The sequence below is a fragment of the Natrix helvetica genome (assembly GCF_964273705.1).
Source record: "Natrix helvetica genome assembly, chromosome: 12".
Taxonomy (NCBI): Eukaryota; Metazoa; Chordata; class Lepidosauria; order Squamata; family Natricidae; genus Natrix; species Natrix helvetica.
Genome location: NC_138556.1, coordinates 15257689 through 15285614, shown reverse-complemented (window position 1 = coordinate 15285614; position 27926 = coordinate 15257689). Strand labels below are relative to the sequence as shown.

At 41.5% G+C, this 27926-nt stretch overlaps 1 protein-coding gene across 3 annotated transcripts; it reads left to right on the top strand.

The window, feature by feature from the left end:
* Positions 1-181: 181 nt before the first annotated feature.
* LOC309398007 (tropomodulin-2) lies at positions 182-27515 on the top strand. Of its 3 annotated transcripts, none has more exons than XM_081964485.1 (10): positions 182-314; positions 7523-7711; positions 9391-9547; positions 17988-18110; positions 19920-20003; positions 20840-20970; positions 22196-22303; positions 22598-22741; positions 23440-23584; positions 24447-27515. In XM_081964485.1, the coding sequence occupies exons 2-10, from the start codon at positions 7586-7588 to the stop codon at positions 24476-24478; spliced, it is 1050 nt and encodes a 349-aa protein (XP_081820611.1). In that variant the 5' UTR covers positions 182-314; positions 7523-7585; the 3' UTR covers positions 24479-27515. The 3 variants fall into 3 exon arrangements, with proteins under 3 accessions (XP_081820611.1, XP_081820613.1, XP_081820612.1); XM_081964486.1 differs by lacking the exon at positions 182-314 and adding an exon at positions 4053-4224; XM_081964487.1 differs by lacking the exon at positions 22598-22741.
* The last annotated feature ends 411 nt before the right edge of the window (positions 27516-27926 follow it).

Genomic DNA, 27926 nt, shown 5'->3' with positions numbered 1-27926 from the left:
TGATACATATATGGTAGCGCGAACGGCTACCCCCCCTACCCCACCCCACCCCGCCAACGCTCGAGAAGCGTCGCCATGGCAGCCGCCTCGAACTACGCGCCCCATAGTGCCCGGCGGCGCGACTGAGGCTGCGCGGCGGCTGGTTTGGGCAAGGCGCCCTGTCTCTTTGACAGCGCTTTGGGTTGGCTCGGCTTGGAGCGCGCGGAGCAAGGACCGGGCGAGGTGCAAGGGGGGCAGCTGCCAGTCGGGCGAGGAGAGCCCCGCCGGCCAGGGAGAGGAGGAGGAGGAGGAAGAGGAAGAGGAGGCGGTGCTGGGTAAGCCCTGCGCGATCGCCCCTTTCTTCCCTTCCCCGTTTCCCCGGGGTCGCTTGGCTCTTTGCCTGCCGCCGCCCTCCGCTCGACAGCAAGGATGCTGCGGGGAAGAAGACGGCGAGGCGAGGGCATCCCGTGCCAGCCAGCCCTGGACACCTCTTGCAAGGCTGCTGCTGCTGCCCAACTGCCTTTTGAGGGCGAGGGGTGGGGGTGCTGGATGCTCCGTTTGCTGTTGCCCAGAGATGAGCAGACGAGCGATTGGGGGGGGGGGGGGGAGAGAGAGAGAGAGAAAGGAGGATCCGCCCAGATTCTTACAAGAATCGCCAAATGTTGTGAAAATGAGCCTTTAAAAAAAAAAACGCCGGAGGTCTCTTAATTACAATTTCCCGAAAGGTGTATTTGGGAAGAGAAGAAGTGCACACTTCTTTCTAGTCCCCCCCCCCCCCCCCAATGCGGCTTGCTGGGTGGCTACTTATTTTTTGGGGAGGGACAGGAGCCTTTGGTTTTAGATGCAGAGACCTGGGTTTGGGCAATGGCTTGGATCCACCCCGACTGCAATTCTCCGGGAAATGAGTGTGGAATACAGAAGATAAATCTTTTACACACACACACACACACACACACACACACCCCAATCCCTTGGGAGGGCGGAGGAAGGGGGAGGGAAATCGAGTTTATTTTACCCCAATTCATCTTTTGGGGATGGATCTCTCCTGCAGCAAATGCTCCCACTGCAGGAAACATCTCCCTTTGTGCAGGGTATTGACTGGGAAAAAAAATCTGGGAGAACCCTGTGGTTTTCCAAGGTTTTTGCTTCCTAGAACAGCCGTCACCAACTGGTGGCCCGTGGACCACTGGTGATCCACAATAAAATTTTGGTGGTGCGCAAAAAAATTATTTGCATTTTTGTATATTGCACTAAATCAGGGGTCCTCAAACTATGGCCCCTAGGTCGGATACGTGCAATGAATGTTTGTGTTGCTGCAGAGAGTCTCCCCCTTTGGGGTCTTTTTGTGTGGGGCAGAGGGGGGCAGAAATTCTGACTTGGGGTCTGCTTTGGCCTCCTGGCTTTGGGCAAAGGCTGGAAGGAAGTGTTGCTGGTGGCAAAGAGCCGGAGGGCCTTTTTTCCAGTGGGACTGCATCATGGCCTGGAACTGGCTGACCATCTCAGCCCAGTGAGCCAGTACCTGGCCTTGCACTCCCGCAGGACTTCCCTCTGCTTGGAAAGCCTATGCTCGTAGTCCTCAGTGAGGTGCTTCTGCTGAGCCTCCTTCTTGAGTCAAATCCAATTTGAACTGAGCCAGATGTTTTGGCAACTTTCTCGTGGTGGCTGCTTAGCTCCAACAGCTGCTTCCTGTTGGGGCCCTAAGGACCCCGGGCGGGCAGGCGAGGAGTGGCTGGGATGTCGACGTGAGTGACATCAAGTTGGCCATGCCCATCCAGTCACATGACCACCTAGCCATGCCCACCCAGCCAGTCATTAGGCATATTATATTAATGGTCGGATTTAAAATTATGAATTTAGTGGTCCAAAAGGTTGGAGACCCCTGTCCTAGAAAGCAGGTCTAAGATGACAGCCTTTCCTTTTGGGGTTAGTTTCAGCAGATGGACAGAGCCCAAGCAAGCCTCTCCTGTATCTGTGAACCACAGGACTCAACCCTTAGAAATCAGGAACTGTAGTGAGTGAAATGACTTCATGTGCCAATCAGTAGAATTTGGTTTCTAGATGAGGTCATGGAGCTAAGTCAGGGTGAATTTAATATTCCGTAGCCCCACTCAGACTATGAGAATGTATTCCTCCCCCCCCCACCCCCACCCCCCAGGATAACTCCCAAGTTGCGTCTTGGCTTGTGATTTAACCCAGATACCTTCCTTGGAATCTCCTTTCTTTACGTTCGGAGTTCACGCCACTTGCTGACCCTAACATGACTTGTTTAACTTCGATTCCACCATGGGTGGGCTTGTAACATAAGGGCTGACTCTTTATTGTGGTTTATGAAGTCGTTTTGAAGCAATCTGTGGCAGAGTAATAATAATAATAATAATAATAATAATAATAATAATAATAATAATAATAATAATAATAATAATAATAATAATAATTATTATTATTATTATTATTATTATTATTATTATTATTATTATTATTATTATTATTATTATTATTATTATTATTATTATTATTTATTAGATTTCTAGACCGCCCCCTCTCCCCGGAGGGACTCGGGGCGGTGTACAGGAATAAATTTTAAAAAACCATACAAACAATCGTATAGATAGCTAAAAATCAGATTAAACAACCCCTGTACGAATTTATAAAAGTTAAAAACAGACCATAAAACCAATCATAAAATTTAGAAATAAAACAGGTGGGAAAGGTGGAATTAGGCCAAGCCGGCTAGCTGGAACAGGTGGGTTTTAAGTTTCTGACGGAAGGAGCGGAGATCCGTAGTCATTCTAATGTCGGGGGGAAGGTCATTCCAGAGGGTCGGGCCCATCACAGAGAAGGCCCTTCCCCTAGGCTTCGCCCGCTGGCACAGCCTAGTGGACAGCACCCGGAGGAGTCCCTCTCTGTGTGAGCGAATCGGCCGAAGGGATGTATGGATACGCAGAGTCTCATTGTAGAGTGGATGATCCCAGTTTCTGGTATAGAGAATGAAGATGAAAAGGGCTAGTTGATATAAAGTAATTCTTTATAAATTGGGTGTCCTTAAAAAAAAAAAAAAAATTTCTTTTTTAAAAAAGTTCGGCTTTCGTGTCACGTTGCTTGTTTAGTATTTAACAAACCAGAGAATTCCGTTAAAAGGCTTGTTTTAAAACACGAAAGGTTCGAAGGGACTCGCTTGTTGGAAAGTTGGGTTGTCTTTCTTTTGCCATCTTCTTTCTAAATCCACAGATGACACTGCCTCTTTGTGATCCAGCTGCAGTTGTATAATCAGTGCATCTTAAGAGCAAGGCAGGCGACCATGCCAGATGTGTCTGCCAGAATAAGCACGTCCGAAGAAAACTTTAAAAGCTTAAATTAAAAGAGATTAAAAAGAAAAAAACTAAATCCTGGAAATCTGGACCAGAAAACATACACTGCCTGCATAGCTGGTTATAACCCTCATTTTTGTTGAATAAGGCCCCATAGGAGCTTGTATTGATCAATCTATCAATCATACCTCTGATTTTCATGGAATTGTTTGGAAAATGGATTGATGTGGCCGTTTTGTGAGCAATGGATATGCTTCCAAACACATCCTCTTCCCTATTTATTGCTCTGCTTGCAGGAGGCTGAAGCAAACCCCCAAGTCAGAATTTCTGCCCCCCCCCTCCAACCTGCACAAAAAGACCCAGACGGGGGAGACTCTCTGCAGCAAGACAAACGTTCATTGCACGTATCCAGCCCAGGGAATGTAGTTTGAGAACCCCTGATTTAGTGCAATATAAAAATGCAAATAACTTTTCTGCCGACCACCAGTGGTCCACGGACCACCAGTTGGTGACCGCTGGACTAGACGATCTCTAAAATCTCTTCCCATTCTAAAATCGAAAGATTTGAGAATGGTAGAATTGGTGTGTGTGTGTGTGTATGTGTGTAGAGAATCACAACTATTAGTGCCCTATATTCTTCAAGATGTGTCTTTTCATTTTTATAGAGCTACTCTTGTTTCCCATGAAATGTTATCTCTGAAAGAAAGAAAGAAAGAAATGTATCCGAAACAGCAAGATGGAGAGTTTCTCCTGGAAGAATTCAAAGAAGCGATTATCAGTTTATGACCTTGGACAAAGTGTAGAGTTTGCTGCTTTCTGAAGTGGGAATTCTTTCTGAAGAGAAACATTTTATGGAAGGAGCATCTAGGAGAGAGAGGCCTGAAAAGACCAATTTATGCGGGAATAATGGCTTTGCATGAAATATTAAGTATATTAAGTATGCTCTCCAAATTGTTCTCTTGGTTTCTTTCTCTACAACAACCCTGTAAGGCAAGTGATCAAGAATAAGTGATTGATTGAAAGTTATCCAGTGAGTGAGGATTTACCGTATTTTTCGGAGTATAAGACGCACTTCTCTCCCCCCCACCCAAAGAGAAAATATAAGTATCTTATACTCTGAATGTAGCCCTTCCCTCCTGTCGTCCCCCACCCTTTGGCCTCTTCCTCCCAGCAATTTGCCTCCTTGCAGCAAATAGCAAACAGCCTGTTTCAGTTTCAGCACAGCCTGATTAGCACAAGCAGCTGATTGTCAGTTGGATCGGCCTCCTGACCATCAGCTGTTTAAAGGCTGCAGGGATTGACATTGCCACCTCTGCATGCCCCATTTTCAGCCTCCGCATCCCATTTTTGGCTTCTGTGCGCTCCATTTTCCACCCATTCTCATCCACGCCGCCCGGAATGGGTGAAAAATGGGGTGCATGGAAAATGGGACATGTGGAGGCGGCAATAGGCAATGGCAATCCCTGCAGCCTGAAACAGCTGATTGTTGGGAAGCTGATCCAACCAACATTCAGCTGCTTGTGCTAATCAGGCTGTGCTGAAACTGAAATGGGCTGTTTGCTATTTGCTGCAAGGAGGCAAAGGCAGATTTTTTTCTTGTGCTAATGAGACTGTGCTGACATTGAAACTGAAACAGGCTGTTTGCTATTTGCTGCAAGGAGGCAAATTGCTGGGAGGCAGAGGTAGTTTTTTTTTTCTTGTTTTCCTCCCCAAAAGCTAGGTGCGTCTTATACTTCGGAGCTTCTTATACTCCAAAAAATACGATAAATCTATCCAAGCAGCCCAATTGTGACCTAGCTTTAACCCAGCTTCCCAACTTTGGTTTGAGAGAATTTGGAATGCCCAGTTTTCCGAACTAGTATGATGACATATGTGGAAGAAATACATCAAGATAGAGAAGGCTGGTTTGATTATCAGTCCGCTCTGATTTTCTTCATATACTTTGCTAGCAATTAGGAATTGAGTTTTCAGAGGATACTAAACAGTAACTCCCAGCAGTTCTCTTCACTGCACCTGACCTGTGAGTTGCAGCTGGGGATTATCTAGAAGGCCACAAGTTTGGCGCACCTCAACCATCCACCTGTAATCTGGTTGGATGACTTCTGATGTTGGGATGCCAATTCTGGGAGGTTCATAGAAAAAAAAATCCTGCTTTCTTTTGGTTATTTTTCCAGATTTTCATAAAGACAATAGTCCTCATTGCAACTGGGCTAAAGCAATGAGTAAACGAAGGTTGTTTCTGTCGACAGACCACACCCATTAAATGTTATTCTTGTCCAGTTTTGTTGTTCCTTTTTTTTTGGGTACAGCAAAGTGGGATATTTTCCTTCTTTCCTCCATTATGAAACTCTTTCATCTTCTCTAGATCAAAGCAAGAGTGTGCTTGATGTGCATAAACAGCTGCACAATTACATCCAGTGGCCAGAAAAGCATCTACTGAACATGACAACATGGATCAGGGCCCAGTTTGATTGGTTTCTTTTAATGGGATAGAGAGCCTTCAAACAATTTTTAGTGAGAAGAAATTTTTTTTTAACTCCAATAAAATTGGACTTAAAAATATTGAAACATTTGAAAATTGAAAAACAATAAAATTGTTTTTCAAGGCCGTACTCAAAAACAGAACTGATGTATCCCTTCGGGAACTTTTCAAGTTTAGCAGCAAGAGAAGTTCTTTGAGCCAATTTTTAACTCCCTCCAAGGAGGGTTGATATATTAATTGTTCTCAGAATGACACTATGATAGGAGCATTCTGGGAATTCTAAAGCATGTCTTTATTTTGAGTCATCTATGTTTCTTGGGAGTGTTGAGATGTTTGAAACAAAATATTGGTAAGAAGGGGGTCACATGGGTAAGGTCTGACATATTGCTGAGGTTCAAGAAGTACTCCAAGAATGACTTATAGTACATGGGATCGCCACATAGTTTAAGAATCATGTGCTTCAACCAGTACAATCACATTACTAAATTACTACATTACTATGAGACCATGAAGCTAAGTCATAGTGAAGGTAATATTTCATACTTTTGCTCAGAATATAAGAATGTTTTTTCCCCCCCGGGAGGAAAACATTTTTGAGAAGCCAAAGGTAAGGAAGCAACTGAAAGTTTTGAGGCAACTGGTCCCGATTATGAACACGACTTTCTTTCTCACATGAATTTATAATACTTCTTGTCTCACTGTTAGTATTTAGAAATCCATCAATAACCATACGTGTCAGTCTGTGTGCAGACCTTAATAAATGAATCTAGTGGGCAAAGAGCGCTGTAAACCTGAATGCGCAAACTCAGAATAGTTTCCAGGTCAGCAAATATTTTCTATCTTTTGCTGGAATGGAGAGACTAACCTTGAGAAAAGTGTGGGAAGAAATTCTCCGGGGGAAAAATCTCATTCTTTCCAGTTTCACACACGCAGGCATTGCACACATGAAGATCCTTCGACTCTGTGAACGATTGTGATTGGGCCATGGGACAACCCGGCACCCAAGTCATGCCAAGTCAAAGGAGAAGCAAAGAGGCAGGGCCAGGAAAGAAAAAACCCCCGAAGATAAAATAATATATCTGAACACAGACCGCCCGCCCGTATTGATAAAATAAATGCTCCTTTTCTTTGACAATGGAAAGCTCAAGTAGGTAGAGTTAGCCTATGACTTGTGAGAACTTCATGAGACGCTGCGAATAATTCTTATTGGAGTGTTAGAAGAATTACAACGAATTAATAGATGTAATAGGTGGCTCAGTGGCTACGACGCCGAGCTTGTCGATCAGAAAGCTCGGCAGTTTGGCGGTTCGAATCCCTAGCACCGCGTAATGGAGTGAGCTCCCATTACTTCTCCCAGCTTCTGCCAACCTAGCAGTTTGAAAGAATGTAAAAATGCAAGTAGAAAAATAGGGACCACCTTTGGTGGGAAGGTAACAGCGTTCTATGCGCCTTTGGTGTTTAGTCATGCCAGCCATATGACCACAGAGACGTCTTCGGACAGCGCTGGCTCTTCGGCTTTGAAGTGGAGATGAGCACCACCCCCTAGAGTCGGGAATGATTAGCACACATGTGGAAGGGAAACCTTTACCTTTATATATGTGATGTACTTTTAGTGGTTGAAAGATCCAAGCAGATATTAAGATTAGGATTTATATTTGTATTATAAACCATATCATGTACAACATCACCAATGAGCTGTTTCTGCAAGGTTTGTAAATTATCAGAGAGAACTGACCATCTCTCCTTCTTCCAGGGATCCGGAAGAGTGTCTTGTGAATGATTGACAGGTAAACGTCAAACGACGCGATTGAGAGACATGTCAGTGCCATTCCGGAAAGAGTTGGAGAAATACAAAAACATCAACGAAGATGAAATTCTGAGCAAACTCTCTGAGGATGAACTAAAACAGCTAGAGAATGTCCTTGATGACTTAGATCCAGAGGTACGTTCTTAAACAATGAAACCACATTTCTGATCTTCAAAATTAGCTCCTTAAATAACAGAATAACAGAGTTGGAAGGAACCTTGGAGGTCTTCTAGTCCAACCCCTCTGCTTAGACAGGAAACGTTTATAATGCCTGAAGGCATAAAGATGCAAGCTAGATTCATGGTTAATTTTAACTGTATCCACAATGTCTGGCACAGCGAACCATAATCCCTTGCATATAATGCCCAAGTTCACAAGACTAGGATAAACAATCCACATGGGATGTCTTCAACTCCATCAATGTGGCTGGTGACAATAGACTGTGGAATTTACAGTCATTCAGAAGGAACAAAGAGGTCTAGGGCTAATGTTTCAAGTTACTCATGAAGCAGAAGGCAGCGATGGTCCAGAGATGCTGTATATACTGAGCGGGTGATGGTGGGATAGGACTGCAGTTTAATGTCTATTAGATCTGTGTGTGCTTTGAAAAAGATTCAGATGTGCTTTATAGGGTATGAGCAATGGTGGCGCAGTGGTTAGAGTGCAGTACTGCAGGCTACTTCTGCTGCCTGCCGGCTGCCTGCACTTTGGCAGTTCAAATCTCACCAGGCTCAAAGTTGACTCAGCCTTCCATCCTTCCGAGGTGGGTCAAATGAGGACCCAGATTGTTGGGGGCAAGAGGCTGACTCCGTAAAACCGCTTAGAGAGGGCTATAAAAGTACTGTGAAGCTTTGTATAAGTCTAAGTGCTACTGCTATTTTCCTTCCTTCCTTCCTTCCTTCCTTCCTTCCTTCCTTCCTTCCTTCCTTCCTTCCTTCCTTCCGGCTAGAATGCAGTATTGCAGGTTAATGCTCTTGTTATAGAGAGAAACATCTTTGCTTACTCTGTAAACCGTTTAGAGAGGGCTGTAAAGCACTGTAAAGCAGTACATAAGTCTTATATGCTCTTGTTGTAGAGAGAAGCATTTTTGTGCTAGTCGTTCAGTGAACCTAATTTTTTTCAGACTTCCACTCAAGTCTGAAAAAATGGTGGCGTTTTAATGAATAGCTCCCTTCAGCTTTGAAGCACTTCTCCCAAATCAATTTTGTAGTGCGTGTACAGCATTTTTCTTACAAGGCTCTCAAGTGCAATGTAATTTCTGAGAGAGAAAAAAAAGAGATCCTTCCTGCAGCTGCCCTTTGTGTGACTATGTGTTGAGTTAGGTAGGGGATGCTCCAATGGTTGTAAATGCGAGGACAGGTTGTAAATCAGTTTTTTGAGTGCCCTGGTAAGTTTGAAGGGCCGCTAAAGAAAATGTTTTAAGCCGAGGATTATCTATCCTTTTTGAGTGGTGTGGGGGGCCTAGAGGTGGAGCTCTCGCCTCACAATCAGGAGTTCAATCCGCAGTAGAGGCAGATGTTTCTCTCTCTGGGCACAATGAGAATATATCTGCTGAATAAAACTCCGCATTGGTGACAGGAAGGGCATCCGGCCATTAAAACACTCCGCTAGCTCCATTCAGTTGCCCAGACTCCACCCCACAAGGGATTATGGGGGTCATTAAAAAAGGATGAATATCTGTGTCCTTTTTCAATTCTGTTTGCTCTGAAGCAGACATGCGTACGAGGTAGATTTCACATGAAAAGAAGTTGTGGAAATGTTCAACTCCTCCTGATTGAATAATTCCTTCTGTTTCTCACGCTGGGCTGTGGCAGAATGCCCTTCTACCAGCTGGCTTTCGACAGAAAGACCAGACCAGTAAACCTGCCACGGGGCCTTTCGACAGAGAACGACTATTATCCTACTTGGAGAAACAAGCAATGGAGCACCAAGACAGACAAGATATTGTACCCTTCACTGGAGAAAAGAAAGGTACGTTCCTGACGGTGAAGAATAAAGAAAGGGAGAGTCTGTGGTTATCTTGGGTCCCCTTCCCCGCCCAACACGGCACACATATAAATCCAATAAACAAACGAACAATAAACAAACACACAAACATCTATGCAAATTGCAAGGGTTTAAATATGCAATTTGTGTAAACACCTTCTCTTACCCTAAATCAGTGGTTCTCAACCTGTGGGTCGGGACCCCTTTGGGGATTGAACGACCCCTTCACAGGGGTCGCCTAAGACCATCAGAAAACACATATTTTCAAAAAATGCGGAAAACATAAAACAATTTTATGGTTGGGGGGTCATCACAACATGAGAAACTGTATTAAAGGGTCGTGGCATTAGGAAGGTTGAGACCCACTGCCCTAAATTATTACCATTGTATAATCGCATTCGATATGAAAAGTTATGTAATAATGAAGTTTATATGTCACCTGTCTTCCAGCAACTCCGGGCAGTTCACAATTGTTAAAATCATTTAAGAACAAAAATCAATGCCACACAGACACACAAAAAGGCACAAGTGGAACAAGTTGCTGGTTTTACAATTTGCTGATTTTGCTCGTGGACTACCTTGGTCAAAATCTTTTTTGGTCCTTGTTTCCCGGATTCAGTATCAGGCTTGGATACCATGACTCCCAAGGCATACATGACCTCTGTCCATGTTGGCTCGCTAGGATTTAATACATTTGCCAGTTGGCTTCTCAAGGTATTTCGGTAACTTTTAATGTTAGGACTCATGTTTTCCTGATCCATTTTTTTCTTCAACTTTCACGCTTCTCATTCAGGAAAAGGGTGTTATTCCTAGCCAAGGGCTAGGAATGTTGGGACTTATAGTCTCAGTCCACTTGCAAAGTGTCTGGTTGAAGAAGGCTGATATACAGGGTTCTCTCACTCAAGCGTTAAATGGGAACTTTCTTTGTCTCTTTCCACGGAAAAGAGAACTACAGCAGGAAACTCCACCCAGAATTAACTCATCCCAACAGCATGTAGTAATTAGTTGATAAATGATTTAATGGCACCGATCAGAAAATGGTAGGCACGGATTTGAGAAATATCACTTCTACAAAAGGAAATGGTGTGGGTGTTTTAAAATTCCAAATATGTTTTGTTGTGGTTTTCTTTTTCTTTCTTTCTTTCTTTCTTTCTTTCTTTCTTTCTTTCTTTCTTTCTTTCTTTCTTTCTTTTTCTTCCTTCCTTCCTTCCTTCCTTCCTTCCTTCTTCCTTCCTTCTTTCTTTCTCTTTCTTTCTTTCTTTCTTGTCTGCCTGCCTGCCTGCCTGCCCGCCCGCCCAGAACTGTGTTGACTTTTTTGGCAGCTGCTGCACACGGCTGGCTCCTATTTAAATGGTTGTCCACTAGGACTCCAAGATCCCTTTCACAGTTACTACTACCACATATACTGCACCTGTGCATTTCGTTTTTCTTGCCTAAGAAATGCTACTGGGGTGCATGTCAGGGGTGAAATGCTACCGGTTCAGGCTGGTTCACCCCAAACTGGTAGTAAAAAAATGCTACCAAGCAGAAATCCTACTTTCTAGCAAATGTAAATCCCGCAGCACAGCTGTCCCCCAACCCCACTGCTGTTCTACTTATCTTTGCAGAATCAGAAAAGGCTTCTTAGCGCCTCCGGTGCACCTGCGCGTACAAAGCGAACCGGTAGCAGACTTCAGAGCATTTCACCCCTGGCGTATATGTTTGCATTTTACAATAGTAATGTATTAGCAGCAGCGTAACCAGGTTGAGAAATGCTAATTGCCTGTAAGTGAATGGCCAAATACTACTTAGCTTAAATATTCTGGCTCCTACCTGCCTAGAAAAGTTGTTTCCGTTAGCTTCCCCCCCCCTGGATTACAGTATTCATTTCATTAGCATGGAAGGTCTCTAGCAAAGAGAAGTCTTGGCTAAGAGGAAGCCTCCTTGGTGTAGAAAGAGAACATCCTGGATTCTCATCATGTCAGCAGTGCCTGGGAGGTGATCTGATTTATTTTCAGCTCAGCAGAGGTGGATTTGCTACAGCTAGGTTGTGGATTTATTTATTTTTAAAGACACTAGGGTTTCATTTCCACACTGATAACACGGCGTTGCCCAGGTATTTATTGATAGGGGGAAAATGTTCAGACCAAACGTAATTTCTAATGTTGGATTTCCCCCCCTTATCTGAGGGAGCCCCCTTGTGGAGTACTGTGAAGCCGTTACCATGGCAACTCTACTACGCTGTACAGTAGAAGCCATTTTAGGGCAATACAGTAGAAGTCATTTTAAGGCACAACAGGCTGTATCTTAACAGAACACACACACCCCGAGGAGTTTTAGGGATGTCTTACCCCCACAGTGTTTTTTCCCAGAGAGTAAGTCATCGATGTAACAAGTTTGGTTGAAATTGCTCGAGGCATTCCAGAGTTATGCTGGAACACACACACACACACACACAAACACACAGATTAGAGGGAACTCTAACCTTCCACCATAATTAACAGCTTCTAAGCTTCCTGTCTTTGAAGCTCCTCAGACAACCAAGCGAAGTCACTGAAAGTCAAATGGGTGAAATGTTGCCAAGATCAATTTTGTCTGCAACGTCTTAAAACTGTCCTGCAAAGTGCCAAATTGAGGGCTTTCCCCCTTTTCATCTCCTCCCTTTTGTGCACCGTAGCTTTGAAAGGATTTTTGCTCTGTGTGACAGAGCAACGATGCCGTCTGTGTGTCCCCAGTACTTCACGTTGACAAAACTTTGGGGGTGTGTGTGAAAAGAATAGCAGTGCGAGCTAAGAAGCAAGATACGGATCGCCTGACTTGCAGTAGGTCCTGTGCAATAAATCTCCATTTACGTTCTCTCCATTTCACATGAAAAGAATGAACAGGAAAACAACAACCCCACAATAGATTGACACGATGCCATGGACTTGTCCCTGTGGAGGAAAGTACAGTACAGTGGAAGGAAACGGACAAAACGTTAGCCAATTTCACCCGTCCTCCTTTTGCCTGTGGACTACAGGGGGGAAACTGTCAGTTATCCAGCCAATACATTCTTTGCAGGAACTGCAGCCAGAGGGAGAGGCAAAGCAAGAGTCCCTTCTGATGGGGGGGGGGGGGGGGGCGGGAAGCCATGGCATCTGAAAACAAGCCAGTCCTAACTCTGCAATGATTTCAATAATCCAGTAGCTGAGCTAAATTGACTTAAGTTCTCCAATCTTGCTGATCTCGTGGAGATAGAGAAAACCAGACCTGCTTACAAACGAAGACAGAATCCCCTTCTCGGAGTACTATTCCGAAGGGAATAGTGTCTAGTTTATTTATCCGAATATTCATCTTTCTAATCCAACCTGGTGAAGCCTGTTTTCAAGTTTCCTCATCTCATCGAATTTTTGGGAGAGTCCAAGGACGGTGTTCCAATATTTGAGGGGCTGCCTCAAAGCAGAGGGGGTCCAAACTGTTCTCCAAAGTATCTGAAGGCAGGACAAGAAGCAAGGGATGGAAACTAATCAAGGAAAGAACCAACAACCTAGAACTAAGGAGAAATGTCCTGACCATTAGAACAGTGATTCAGTGGAAGGACGTGCCATCCAGGAGTTGTAGGTGCTCCAAACACTGGAGATTGGACAGACGTTTGTCTGAAATGGTATGTAGCGTTTCCTGCTCGAGCACGGGGTTGGGCTAGAAGACCTCCAAGGTCCCTTCCAGTTCTGTTATTCCCACAGGCATTCTAAAACTGGGATCCTGCAAAACTCGGCCGTGCTGGGATGGATAACCCTTTGCAGCCCCAGTGAGCCTGGAGGGAAAAGTGCCAAGCCAGTTATGTAAGATGAGCTTGCTTGATTTAAAGCTGGCAACACTTACTGAGATACTTGCATAAGATTAAGCCGTGATCCTCGTTGGCAGGACATTCAAGACATGTGGTGTTTCTGACCACTGCCTTTATTTAATTTTGTTTTGTTTTGTTTAATTTTTAATTTTGGCAGGCCTTGCAGTAAAAAAAAATGGCTGGGGAGGGATTATTTATAAAGCTTAACAGGCTTGATTCTCCTTGGAACTGAGCTGCTTGGGAAGTACTGGCTGAAATAAAGCAGAAAGAGTCTTTCTAAGCAAAGAGACACTAAAGCCTAACAGTGCCCAACCCAGTGGGAAAATCAGGTGGTAAATTGTAATGGGGAACAGGCAGGTGAAAGATAAGCGTCCGATAAAAAGGATGCTGCCCAGGAACATGTGTGTTGTCATACATGTGAGTCTTAAGACTATCACTTTTTGATGAAACTCAAAACAGAGCCCACAAACTGAGCTATAAACCATGGTTTGAATAAAGCATGGTTGAAGTTTCCCTCAAGCTAAGCAGTGGTGGGATTCAATTTTGTTTTTTACTGCCGCTTCGGTGGGCTTGTCTTGGTGGGTGTGACAGTGGAAGGATATTGCAAGATCCCCATTCCCTCCCCACCCCACTAACCTGCTTTCCAGCTCTGTTCTCCTGTTCAGGGCAATAGAAGAAGACCCAGCCAATCAACTGGGACTCGGGAGGCAGAGAATAGACAGGGGTGGGGCCAGCCAGAGGTGGTATTTGCCGGTTCTCCGAACTACTCAAAATTTCCACTACCGCTTCGTCAGAATCAGTTAGAACTGGCTGAATACCACAGAGTGGCTGGATTTACATGTCATGCCCAGCCATATATAAGCAAATGGCATTATGCCTCAGTGGGATATGTAAAACCAGTAGCTAACGTTGCTATCTTTGTGGAAAAGGAGCGTTTACCTATTTGCAACCCATATTTCCACATCAAGAATCTCTGAAAACTTTATGCTCAGCTCTGGGTTTTCTGCTTCTTAATATGGTGATCTAAATGGCTTCCTGACACATGCACTTCCTTCTGGCACTGACAGATAGTGGAGTTTGTTTTTTTCTCATTCAATCATTAAATATTTTCACTATTGCAAACTTAACTGGCAGCTTTGGCACCGCTCTTGGGCTATATGTATGGGGATCAGCAAGTGAGAATGTGGATACACTGGTTTATGTGTGATCATATATATTTGCTGGCCTTGGGGGGAAAAAAGCCATCCGGTATATGAACATGTATAACAGAATACCAGAGTTGGAAGGGACCTCGGAGGTCTTATAGTCCAACCTTCTGCTCAAGCAGGAAACCCCTATACCCATCATGGCGAACCTATGGTACGCATGCCAGAGGTGGCACGCAGAGGCCTCTCTGTGGGCATGTGCGCCATCGTCAGCTGCCCTTTGCGGGCGCAGGGGCACTAGAAAATGACCTGAAAAATGGCCAAAAAGAAGGGTGTTTTCCAGGTCATTTCTGGGGCGGTTTTCAGGCCATTTCTGGGGTGATTTTCAGGCCATTTCTGGAGCAGTTTTCAGGCTGTTTTCAAGGCCATTTTTGGGGTGAAAAATGCCCCAGAAAACACCCTGAAAATAGCCTGAAAAAAAGCTCCAAAAACGCCCCCCCAAACTGGCATGCATGCGCCAGCCAGCTGGTCTTTGGGTTTCCGGTGCTGCATGCACACGCATTCCAGTTTGGCCACTCGGTGCTGAAAAGGTTCGCCATCACTGCCCTCTACCATTTCAGACAAGTGGTTGTCCAATCTCTTCTTAAAAACCTCCCGCGTTGGAACACCCACAATTTCCGGAGGCAAGGCATTCCACGGATTAATTATTGCAGGTTGGAATATAGTGTTAAAAGCCAATCCTAGTGTATTCCCCCTCCCCTTCTTTCTAGCCCACCTTTGTTCTTTGTTTGGAATAGACTGGTTCACTAGGGAAGCCTTGGACAAAATAAATTATCCCACACTCTGTTGCTTGTGGAGTTCCAGTAGATACGTTAAAGCTTTCCATATGGTTTCATTTACTCTGTGCAAGGACAGTAGGGTGGGTGGGGGGGAAATGGTGGGAGGTGGCGGGAGAGCAGAGGCAATCTGATCACTTTTCTAGCAAATATTCATATCTGCCTTGGGAAAGCCATTTCACACATCTGGAGTGCTGTGGCTTCATAGATCAAAAGTATGTTGAACAGGCTGAGTTTGCACAGCATTCGAAGCTGTGGTTTCTTTTAACTACAGTTGGCTGAACAATCGTCGGGGCCTACTTCTCATATAACATTAAACAACAGCAATGGGATGGATCCATGCAACGCATTAAGTCAAAATCAAACACATTATGTGTTGGCACAAAAGAACGAACATGATCCGGAGAACCCCCCCTTCCTCACACAGCATTGATCCTGCGTCACAAAAATCACACAAATTATCCTTCTTGGGCCAAAGAGCCAGGTTTTTTTTTCCTCCCAGCTGCAGCACAGCTCAAATGACAGAATTTTTATTTTTAAGTTTTGACACTGGAATCCCAGAGCAACTTATAGGCAGGGTGAACTTGGAACCCTCTCTTAATAGATTTCACAGGCAGCCCCATCAGCAAACCCAATATAATCTTTCCAGTCAGTTTTATAGCTCCTGTAAAAAATTGCTAGCTCGATTTTCCTGCTTGTATAAACAGTGCGCGGGCGAACCTTTCGCTTCACCTTGACTCACCTCCCAATCTTTGGCCTCAAGTGAGTCATTCTTCGCTTCCCCTCAAACATGTGAACGTTCTATAATGCGACTCGGATTGTAGCTCTTGGGAAATATGCCTGGCCCCAAACTGATCGCCTTGGGGCCGTCATCACAAATTTGTATTCGGGAGGAATGACATCTTGTCAGCAATGAGGTTTCCTCATATTTTAACCACTCAGATGTTTTGCAAAGTGGCCAGACACAACCAGGGCGTGTTGACAAATGGGGATGGGAGTTAGCAGCTCTGGTTTTTTTTTACCTCTTTTGTAATTCTAGAAGCTTCTGTAGCTCACGTAGAAGGCAATATCTGGATGGTAATTTTTGCATTTTGCCTATTGTTGGTGGAGGTGCTTGTTCTCGGTCATTCAAGTTGAGCAGGAATGGAGACGATTACGTTCCTGGCTTCGAAATGGTTTTGGAAGACTGGGGAAAGTAGAAATAGCATTATGTAAAAATGCCTTAAATCTGGTTTTATTAAACTATAATTGAGAAAAACAAGCTTCCTATTGCAGATATTTTAGCAGGACAGATTACAAGCCTGAAGGTAGGGACTAGACCATCGTCTGGAGATAAAGGCTGGATCTTTATGCGATGTTAACTCTGTGCATAAAAGAGAAGAGTAAGGAGAAACAAGGGCTTCGGAGAACAGTTGTGGTACGGCTTGGATGCAGTGGTGGGATCCTGCCAGTTTAACAACCAGTTCAGTGATTGCGAGTTTTGCTCCGCGCGAGTGCGCAGTTTTTGCAAAACTTACCTTCCACATTACTTCTGGGGAGTAACACAGCTGAGGCATGGCAATCAGCTCTGCTGCATAAATCAACTGAGAGAATATAGGTAAGTAAAGCACAGGGGTCCGACCTGATTGTTGGAGCGAACTGGTTCGTTCCCAGCTGATCGTCGGAGCTACCAGTTCGCCCAAACTGGTCCGAACTGGCTGAATCCCACCCCTGCTTGGATGGGCTACATTCAAACCTCACCTATGCTATAAATTCATATAGTGGATGCAAGCAGTCACAACCTTATTCTTCTGCTCTCACTCCCATGATCAATAGAGAGATTCCACTGATGGATCTTCTTACTTCTTATTTACTTAAGTTGCTTTGTAAGTAGGAGAAATGCTTTTGGTTCTCAAAAATTACAACATGCGATTATTATTATTTTTTCTTTTGTGAATCACCCCAAGTGGAGAGCCAACATAGAGCTATGAAGCTATCTGGATTGTCTTGGAGTAGCCAGTCTCTTAACTCAGTCTATCCGACATGCCCTTGGCCTAAGTCCTTCAGAAGAACATGAGGATAACAACATCATGTATGAAATAATGAAAACAGGACATCCCCATGGCTGAGCAATGAAGATATGTCATTTTATCCGTCGGTATGCATGATGGGATTGAGTCAGGAAAGGTTAAACGCACGAGACATTCAAGAGCAGATGCATTCCTTTGAAAATTATTACCTTATTGCCAGCTTTTAAATTTGGAAATTATGAATCATTTTCCTAAAAATAATACCAGCAGTTAAGTGTTTGCTTTTGTTGGCTTTTACTGTGTGAACAGGCTGGACGGCTGTCTATTAGAAGGCTTGTAGTTGCATTGTAAATTACACAAGCTTTGCTGAGTAGGACTTGACCCCTTGGGACTCAAAAACATTTATGGATTATAGGCCAACAGGGAAATGACCAAAATTGATACCTTAGGATTTAGTCCTAAGTGGGGTCGTTATTCATTCACGTGCTGAATTTTGGTCATTTCCCTGGTTGACCTATAATCCATAAATGTTCTTCCTCTGAAGTCATTCTCAGTACGGTAGATACTTAGCACCAACTCCTCTCAGCTTGCAACCATTATGCTCTTCAACTGTCCTTTCTTGTCTTGAAGGAAAAGCATTTGTGCCTAAGGAGAGACCAATAGAGACCCACACAGAGAAGAAGGTGACTCTGGATCCAGAATTAGAAGAAGCCCTGGCCAGCGCCTCTGACACGGAGCTGTATGATCTAGCAGGTGTGTGGCAAGGTTGTTTGTTGGTTTGCTTCACAGCAGGGTCAGCCTTTCAGTCTTTTCAAACTTGTTTACCACTCCAAGCCATGGTTTATGTTCTCTTGTTGCCAACAGTACACAGGTATGGCTACATTTGGTGAAACGGATGCGTATATGAACACTCCCCTACCTCAAGTCTTACTCAGGGGTGGGCTTCAAAATTTTTAGCAAGGGGTTCTCTGCCCGGTTGCTGAGTCGGTGTGGGCCTGGCCTCCTGCACCACGGCGGGGTGGGTGGGTGATGTTTTTGCCTTCCCCAGGCTCCGGAGATTTTCCTCGAGCCTTTGGGAGGGCGAAAATGGCTTCCCCAGGCTCCAGAGGCTGGAAACAGGCCCATTTCCTGCCTTCCCGAACTTCCAGTAGGCCCATTTTCCCCCTCCCCAAGCCTCCGTGCACACCCTGCACTTATCGGCATCCAAAACGGGCCGTGTGGGGATTCCTGGGAGGGGTGGGTGGGGCCAGCCAGGAGTGGAATTTGGGGGTTCTCCAAACTGCACAGATCTTAGCTAGAGGTTCTCCCGAACCCCTGCGAAACTCCAGCAGCCTATTCTTGGGACTCTTACACTTGGCCAATAAAGGAATAAAACGAATCCCAACAAATGCACTAGCAGCACTCCTTTGATTGAGAAACCAAACAACAGGAACTCCAAAACTGGATTTAATGGCAGTGTTGATTATGTTGGATAGTCAAAGATTTCAACATTCAGATATGCTGAATATTCAAAGATCTAAAGAGCCAGTCAGGTATAGAGGGAGGTTTGAACAGAACTCAAAGCATGTGCATAAGTATATTTTCCAACACAAGAGAACTGTTAAACCACATGCAAATATTTGCTCAGGGCTGTTATATAAGAGTGTAGGTATGCAGCCAGCTGGTAAAGATTTCTGACATCCACACTTATTGAAATATATGCACATGATGGGTAAAGTCTTCACATCTTTTCCAAAATGGAAGGGCTATTCCACTTAAGAAATACATTATGGATGAAATAGCTATTAGAATGCTGATAGTATAGAGGGTGATGGCTCAGCAGTTAAAGAGTGCTGGAGAGCTAACAGCCCGGGTTCGAGTCCTGAGTTCTGTGCAATGGGGTGAGATCCCGTTCCCTGCCCCAGCTCCTGCCCAGCTAGCGGTTCGAAAGCATGAAAATGCAAGTACGTAGATAAATAGGTACCACTTGAGCGGGAAGGTAACAGGGTTTCGTGCACCTTTGGCATATAGTCATGCTGGCCCCATGACCACTGAAATTGTCTTTGGACAACGTGGCTTCCTCGGCCAAGAAACGGAGATGAGTACCATGCCCTAGATTTGGACATGACTGACAGAGAAACCTTTACCTGTATCATACGGCTCAGTTGAACAGGTACTGAATTCATCACTGTCCTTTTCTGCTATAGTTTTTATCTCAAATCAATTAAACTGCTATAGTTTAAACTCGTCATTCCCGTCTGCTTTCATATAAATTATTTCCATTTTTAAAAATTTTTGCAGTTACTCTCCCCAGGTTTCATTGGGTTACACTTTGCACTTTCAATTATGTAAAATGCTACCTGGTAAGCTTCTTTGAAGAGGCAAATTTTCCTAAACAGCAGTATAAAGTAATTTAGATAGATCATCCTAAATGAAAAAACAATCCACCTGATTATCCTCCTCTTGACATATTAGCTACTGATGGGTAACATGGAAGAATTCTAGGAGACAAGCAGGAGATTCTAGATGAAGGCCATGGGTCTTTTCAAGCCATCTTATTGCTGGTATTTCTGGTACTTCTAGCTGTCCTCGGAGTTCATAACTTGGTCAACAACCCTAAGTTTGATGAAGGAACCATCGGTCAAGATGGCAAAGGGATTGTGAAAAGTAAGTAGACACGTTCCCCTGCATCCCATCACACCAAGCAATGGAGCAATGTTCTGCAACCATCAAACTTCTTATGCTGCTAATCTTTTTCCCACTGTGATGATTATGATAATTGTTGCAAAGATCCAATTAGCAATTGGCCAACGTGGCAGGTCTGCTAAACTGCATTCCCATCGTGAATGAGGCAATTAGGAATTTGCTCTGTCAGGCGCTTTTGCTCCAAAACCAATATTTTCCCCCTTGAGGCAGTAGTATTTTTAAAAAATATAATTAAAATAGCTAGTGAAGAATCTATTTTAGGAGTTTCTACGAACTGAGTTACATAACTGAAAATATAGCTGGCTATGAGCTTAACACGAGCTTAAACTATGCCCTGGCTTCATTGTGCTTTACTGATTTGGCTATGTTTACATAATCAGCGAAGCCAAAACCATATTTCTAATTATCATGATGTATGAAAATGTATGAATGCTTATGCCTAGTTATCCACAAGAAAAGGAAGAGAACTTGACAGCCTTGTCTGAAAGTCTTCTGTTGAGTCAACAAAGTCTTGAATAAGGGATAAAGTGTTTGCACAATCAAAATTTACAGCCATGCGTACTAGGCAGCCTGACATTGCTGTCAATTGTTGGAAGTGGGCAAAAATGTTTAAAACAAGGAGAGAAGGGACAAAGATGACTTTGTAGAAATGAGAAAGCCAAAGCTATTATAAAATAATCCATCAGATTATAACTGGTGGCCCAGAATGCATATGTCATTTTACTGAAAAAAAGTATTTCTAAAGAAAAGTTTGCATTAATGGCATATGGACGGAAGGGCTCTTTTTCCACCCCCAGATGTGGTTAAAGGTGAAAAGGTCAAGCCTGTTTTTGAAGAGCCACCTAACCCAACAAATGTGGAAGCCTGTTTGCAAAGAATTAAGGCAAATGATCCCACTCTCCAAGAAGTCAATCTGAACAACATAAAGGTACTTCTATCAAAGTCAAATTCAATTGTTTTATTGTCCCAGTCTTTACGTGTAAAGTATGTTGAGATGGACTTGCTTTTTTTCGTGTCTAGTATTTAGCTTCATCCATCAAAGATGTTATGAAGCAGATATTAAATGTCAGTTATTCAAACTGAATTTGAAAAAACAAACAAACTATATTTGCATTCTCTCAAACATAAAACTGATTAGAGTAATGATACTTCAGAGGACTATGAATTGCAATTTCATTCCCCTCAAAAAAATATGCTGAAACATTTAAAAAACCAATGATCAGCCTGGTAAACACAACATTTCTCAGTGTGAAATCGAAACAACCATGTGCTCACTGTTGTGGAATTGTTATTTGTGCCTCTTCTTTTTTTTAAAGCTTCTATTTAGATAAAATGTGTCTATTGATCCTAATTTATTTGCCTGACCAATTATCTTGTTTTATTTTAAAGTAGCCAATAACCCGACATTGCCTGGGTATTTATTTTTTAGGGGGTAAATATCTGGACCAAACATAATGTCTAATGTTGGATTTTCCCCTTTATCAGAGGGAGCCCCCTCGTGGAGTACTTTGAAGCCACTACCATGACAACTCCACTGCACTGTACAGTAGAAGCCATTTTACAGCAGTACAGTAGAAACTATTTTAAGGCACAACAGGATATATCTTAACAGAACACACACCCTGAGGAGTTTTAGGGGTGTCTTACTCCCACAGTATTTTTTTTTTTTTTGAGAGAGTAAGTCATCTCTGTACCAAATTTGGTTGAAATTGCTTGAAGCGTTCCAGAGTTATGCTGGAACACACACACACATATCTATATCTATATCTATATCTATATCCATATATAGATATATATATATAGATATATAGATAGATAGATAGATAGATAGATGATAGATAGATAGATAGATAGATAGATAGATAGATATAGATAGATGATAGATATAGATAGATATAGATAGATATAGATAGATATAGATTTTGTTAGTTGTCTTGATGCTATTTTATAGAAATGTGGGATACAAATATTATTAAATGTGTTATAATCCAAATTAAAATTAGAGATCTGCTCAAAAAGTTGGTTTGGGATACTGTGCTGTTCAACAGAAATTTTGACTTAGTTCTACTTTGACAGAACCAGGTCACTATATGACTATCCTGGAATCTATTCAATTCAAGCAATTACACTAGAGCTTTTTTTATCTTATACAGAACATCCCAATTCCAACTCTTAAAGAGTTTGCAAAGGCTCTGGAAACCAATAACCATGTGAAAAAATTCAGCCTGGCAGCTACTCGAAGCAACGACCCTGTTGCAATGGTGAGGTTTTCTTGGGGAAAATTGCATATTCTATTTTAATACTGGACTGATCAAAAGTATTAGAAAATAATGCAGAATCAATAAATATGCTAAAATACAAACAATGTAAAGTTTTATGTTTCAAAAGCTGCAGGCTTGCACTGTTTTGAATGCCTTACTATATTTTATTTAACATATTCATTCTGTATCCAACTATTTTCACACTATTTTGAGGTGACAATGGTGGCAAGGTCAATTCTAAAATGTAATATTTCTTAAGGCAAACAGAAACAAAACTGCTGTGTTTCTTTTTAGGCTTTTGCAGATATGCTAAAAGTAAATAAGACATTGAAAAGTCTAAATATAGAATCCAATTTTATCACTGGGACAGGCATTCTTGCTTTGGTTGATGCTCTGAAAGGAAATGAAGTACTGGCAGAAATCAAAATTGACAATCAGGTAAGGAAAGGATAGCAGAGTGGACCTTCGGATTGGCTGGACTCTAAAAATTGCTGTTTGGCGATGAGCCTTGTTTGAGATCTTGTAATAAGATGGAAGTCAACGTGGCCTGATTTAATGTATATATTTGATTTTTCTTAGTATGCTAAAATTCAATCATGCAGGAACCCTCAGTGTGAAAATATTAATGTTTCTTTTACACTCAGAAATATGTTACTGTAAGAGAATAGAATTTTCCTAGTCTAGCATTTTCCCTTTTCCAGTGGCAAAATAGATTAATAAATCTAGGAAATTTTGTCAGGGGGGAGGGATTAGTATCTGGTTTGTTCAAAATGCAAGTCCCTGCTTGACTTTGTACAGGTAGTCCTCAAATGAGCCCAAAATTATTATTGCTAAGTGAGAATTTGTTAAGTGAGTTTTGCCCCATTTTACGATCTTTCTTGTCACAATTCTTAAGTGAATCACTGCAGCTGTTAAATTAATAGCACGGTTAAGTGAATATTCTTTCACTATGATAAGCTCCACCACCACACACCAAATATTAGATCTAGTTTAGCCCTTAGAGAATTCAGTTTTGTGCATGAAGTCGCATGGATGACGAGGATATGATATCAATTTAGGTTGAAAGTTGTTTATAAAGAGAGACGCTGCTGTGAACCAGCAATGATATTTTCCATTTGATTCAATTGCTTTCTCAGAGACAACAGCTTGGTACAGCAGTGGAGATGGAGATTGCTCAGATGTTGGAGGAGAATTCTCAAATTCTCAAATTTGGGTACCAGTTTACAAAGCAAGGCCCAAGAACCAGGGTAGCAGCTGCCATCACTAAAAATAATGATCTAGGTAAGATACCAACCCCTCACGATTGGTGAAAGCTCAGGAGCATCCTTACGGGAGAAAATACTGAATTCAATTCAGACTAGGAAAAATAGAAAATGTCAAGTCTTGTTTGAGCCATTACAAAATGACACATCGGATATACAAGGACCACCAAAGCTTTCTTAACACAAAATGAAATTGATGAAGTAAGAGTGGATTAGAAGGAGTGACCATCATTGTAAAAATAAACAGATCTTCTTTCTCAATGGTCAGAAAGGATTGTCTCATGAGAAACAAGGCTAACTAGGAGTTTGTCTACTGATAAAGAGATAATGTTTTTCTTTACATTTTGAAGGTACGAAGAGAGGGTTACAAACATAACAATTGTATCAGAAGCTTTCTTATCAGGTCAGCTAGTCACTTGGAAACTAAGTTCTGTTTTTACCCTATAGTGAAATAATATGATAAGACAATGATGGTTGAACCCCATATATCAAAGAAAAACAAATACTGATGAAAAGAAATTAATATCTACCTTGTTGGTATTTCAGTAACACTTTATTCTTTATGTTGGATTTCCAAACAATACAAGTTGCACTGTGTAATACAAAGCTTGTAAACAACTAACACAGGAACCCAAAATATGCATATTTGTTTAGGTTAAATAATGACAGAAATGATTTACTGCCCAAATTTACTGTAGATTTACTACAGTACAAAATTAAAGGATTACAAGTAATATTGGTCCCATGGTGGAAGGGGTGAACACAAGTGTAGACATAAATAAAATTGTTTATTAAACACCTTTACAAAAAAAGTTACATTAGAAAAAATATTTTGTGACACTTAAAAAGCAATGTTTGTCCCTCTTCCTTTCTCTCTCTAGTTCGCAAGAAACGAGTGGAAGAACGCCATTAGCCTTGCCTCTGAGGATGTGAAGGAAGAGGATTTCATCACAATCTCATAAAATTTTACTGATTTAGAGGGAAGAGGCTTTAGAACGAGACTGCTCATGTTCCATTACCTCAATTCATCCCTTCCCGTTATTTGAACATCATAATCCAGCCTAATTTTCCTTTTCCCATCAATCAACAATCATGCTCTGAATTCAAGGTGCTCTGAAGGGAAGATCAACCGAAACTTGGTGTCAAAACAGGGAGAGCTGCAAGTTACTCTTTTTTCTCCCTTCCATTTAATGCTAATCCATGAGTGATCAGGAAATTTTTAGTGCCCAAGTGGGAAATGTTTAATGGATTGTGCTTTCTATGTTGAACAAATCACCACCTTCTCTTGACTCATAGTAAGACTAGGTTTGCTCTTTGTTTCCTGTTATCTTTCTACGGCTATGTGCAAATTGTAAAGAAAGGGACCAAGGTCATTCTAAAACAACTTGTCATGGCAAGGTGGAACTGTTCTCATACCAGCACACTCTGCCAAATAAATCAATCTTCCAATTCCACAGACTACAATGTGCCATAGGCTAGATAGTTGATATATTGCAAAATATTGCTTCTGGAGCGGATAACTGGAGACAAAACTCACAATAGGCTTTGTTCTTACCCAATTATAATTTTCAATAACCTTATCTTGGAACACACTGTAGGATCTAACGGTCAGGATGAATTCATATAAAATGCAACACCATAATGTAATTTTCTTAGTACTCATTTTGTATATGCCCACTATAGCATAGATGTGTGAATGAAGTCACTATGGGCTCATCTGACAAACCATGGATTAAAAATTCTGAATTAACACTATGCATGAATGCAATGCCAGACAAGCCAAAATTGGAACAGCAATACATGTTAGCATTCTTTTTTCTTTATATTTAGCAACTCATGCTTCATCTGTACTTATCTTTCAACGTTGACTGGATTCGTCTAAAGGTAGAACAAATCCTCTAAGGAAAATATGCTAATTTATCCATGGCACAGAATCATAATTAGCACAACCCACCACTTGAAATGATTGCAAGGACTGTTGACCGTGTGCTCATGTATGTTACTATTAGGTGAGCCAGTTTCCTAATCTAATTTGCCAACTTAAAATAGCTTCAGCTGACCTTTTAAGTTATTTGTTGATGTATGTATATGTATTAATAGGAGGCCAAAATAATTACCGACAAACCCATTTGATGTATATAAATGTTCTAATAATAATGTTGTGTTTGTAAAATTGCTTTTAAGGTTGTTTTAATTTCTGAAACTAGACACTTGTTATTACTATTGGCCACTGGATTCAGTGATTCTTAGATAGTGAAGATTAAACTGATCAGTCACTATGGGAGATTGGTGAGAGAGACATTTCATATCCATGTTGCCTAGGAAACGAAGTCTTTCAAATGGATTTATTCTCAGGTCAGAAAACCCCACATTCCAACGTTAGTTATCAGTTTACAAAAGAAAACCATTAGTGAACAATGGATAGCACAAAAGGAAAAGGGAATTCCTCCCAATGGTTTCCTGAATAAAGACAGAATGCCATTAACAGGACTCCCGTCTATGAATTTTGAGATCTGCTGCTTCAATTAAAAATTGTTAAAAGCATTTAATGCCACACACGTATTATATTTGGGGAAAAAGTGACTCTCACTGTTCAAAAATTTAACAATGGTTATTTTAAAATAATAATAGTAATGGTTGATGTGAAAATCAGCAGGTGAAATTGAATCACAGAACGTGAAAAATGCCCTGAGGACCTCTTCATAAATGCAGAGTTAGCATTTAGTTCCACAAGATCTCTCTTGTGCTTTTAAAATTCGTTGCAACTGAAATGCATCACAGGATTAAAGAGCAAAGTACTCCACACTGGGAGAATAACCAGTAAGTGACTCACTATTGTGCCTGTGATATTTGGAAGGAAGTACTTAACTAAGATTACCACTAATTGAAATAATTTTTTGTTTTTATTTTCCTCAGTATAATGCCATTTGGATGTCTTTTCCAAAACCCACTATCTCTACAGCTGGGCATAAAAATACATTTTAAAATAAAATGCATTATTATTTATAGCTATGAAGATTAGCTTTAAAAAAAGAAACTGAGGATTTTCTGCCTGCAAATTTCCACCCAATGTATGGCAAAAATAATTGGAAAATAGCTGTTTGCACAAGTTGAATCATTAGTAAAAGGCTATGTGTATACTACATTAAAAACATACCTAATCAGAAAGCACAACCTAAAAAATGTTTCCAAATGCTGCTTCCGTATAGCCAAACCCAAAGATTTCCAAGAATGTCATCTAAAATAATTTTTAGAATCATTTTTAAAATACTGCATGGAGAATTAGGTCTGAAATCATTTGATAATGACATACCTAGAGATGGATGTTCCCAAGACCACAATATATTCTTTTCTTTCTTTCCCAGCTTTGACAGATTTTTCCACATCATAATTTAAATGTCTGTTCATTAATGTTTCTTCATTTCGGGGAAAAAACGGACACAAAGTAAATATAGCCAATTACAACTGGCTACAGTATGATTTTTTTTAAAGCTGTAAGCTTTGTATATGTGATACTGTAATTACATATGATAATTATTTTGTGGGCATCCTGGCTGTTTTTATTTCACATTCTTGAATGTGTTCTTTATCCAAATAATGGAATATGAATATATCCATCCTAGAGTTGTGTGTCTAACAGCAGTATTCGGTTATATTTATCAGCTAATTCCTGATCTCATCAGCTGTCTTTAAATGTCTAAATAATATACATGACTGCCAAAAAAAGGCAGCATTTACTGCATGAGAAGCTAAGAATGTTCTCGTCTTGAATAATACCTGCTTCAACATACATGTGCATCCTTTGAAAACAAAGCTGTTTTTTTCTCCCTTGGGAAGTATTGTTTTGATCATATGTAACTTCCATCATACCATCATCATTCATGCAAATATTACTGATCAGTCACAGCTTTAGAACAGAGTACTGTAACTACTAATAAATTAGAAAGTTATTTTAATGTGTTTGTGCAGTTACTTGAATACAGATTTGATACAGTATAGCACCTGCTACAGCATAAATCTTATTATAGTCTACTCACATTCAACTAGTTAGTTTTGAAAAGAACTAAGTAAAACATATTTTATATAAAGTGCTTTTATTAAAAAAGAAAAAAGAAAAAAAAACTAAGTATAGTACAGCAACTGTGCCGTTGTTTTCCACTAGAGGGAAGACGAGCACATCAAATGCATTTAACAAAAGTTTCCAATTTGGAAATTAGTATCCTTGATCTTCTAACAACAGGAGACGAAGTTTATATGCAACAAAAAATAAATATTTTCCTATTTCTCAAAAAAAAAGAAAAGTGCTCTATATTGACAATGAATTATTATGGGCCCTTCCAAAGGAGACCAAAAAAAAGCTA

Bases quoted from the DNA above. Each gene is read 5' to 3' on its own strand.
- LOC309398007 (XM_081964485.1), top strand. From the start codon at position 7,586: ATGTCAGTGCCATTCCGGAAAGAGTTGGAGAAATACAAAAACATCAAC. The intron at 7,712-9,390 runs GTACGTTCTTAA...GGGCTGTGGCAG, and splicing joins TTGATGACTTAGATCCAGAG to AATGCCCTTCTACCAGCTGG. The intron at 9,548-17,987 runs GTACGTTCCTGA...CTTGTCTTGAAG, and splicing joins CTTCACTGGAGAAAAGAAAG to GAAAAGCATTTGTGCCTAAG.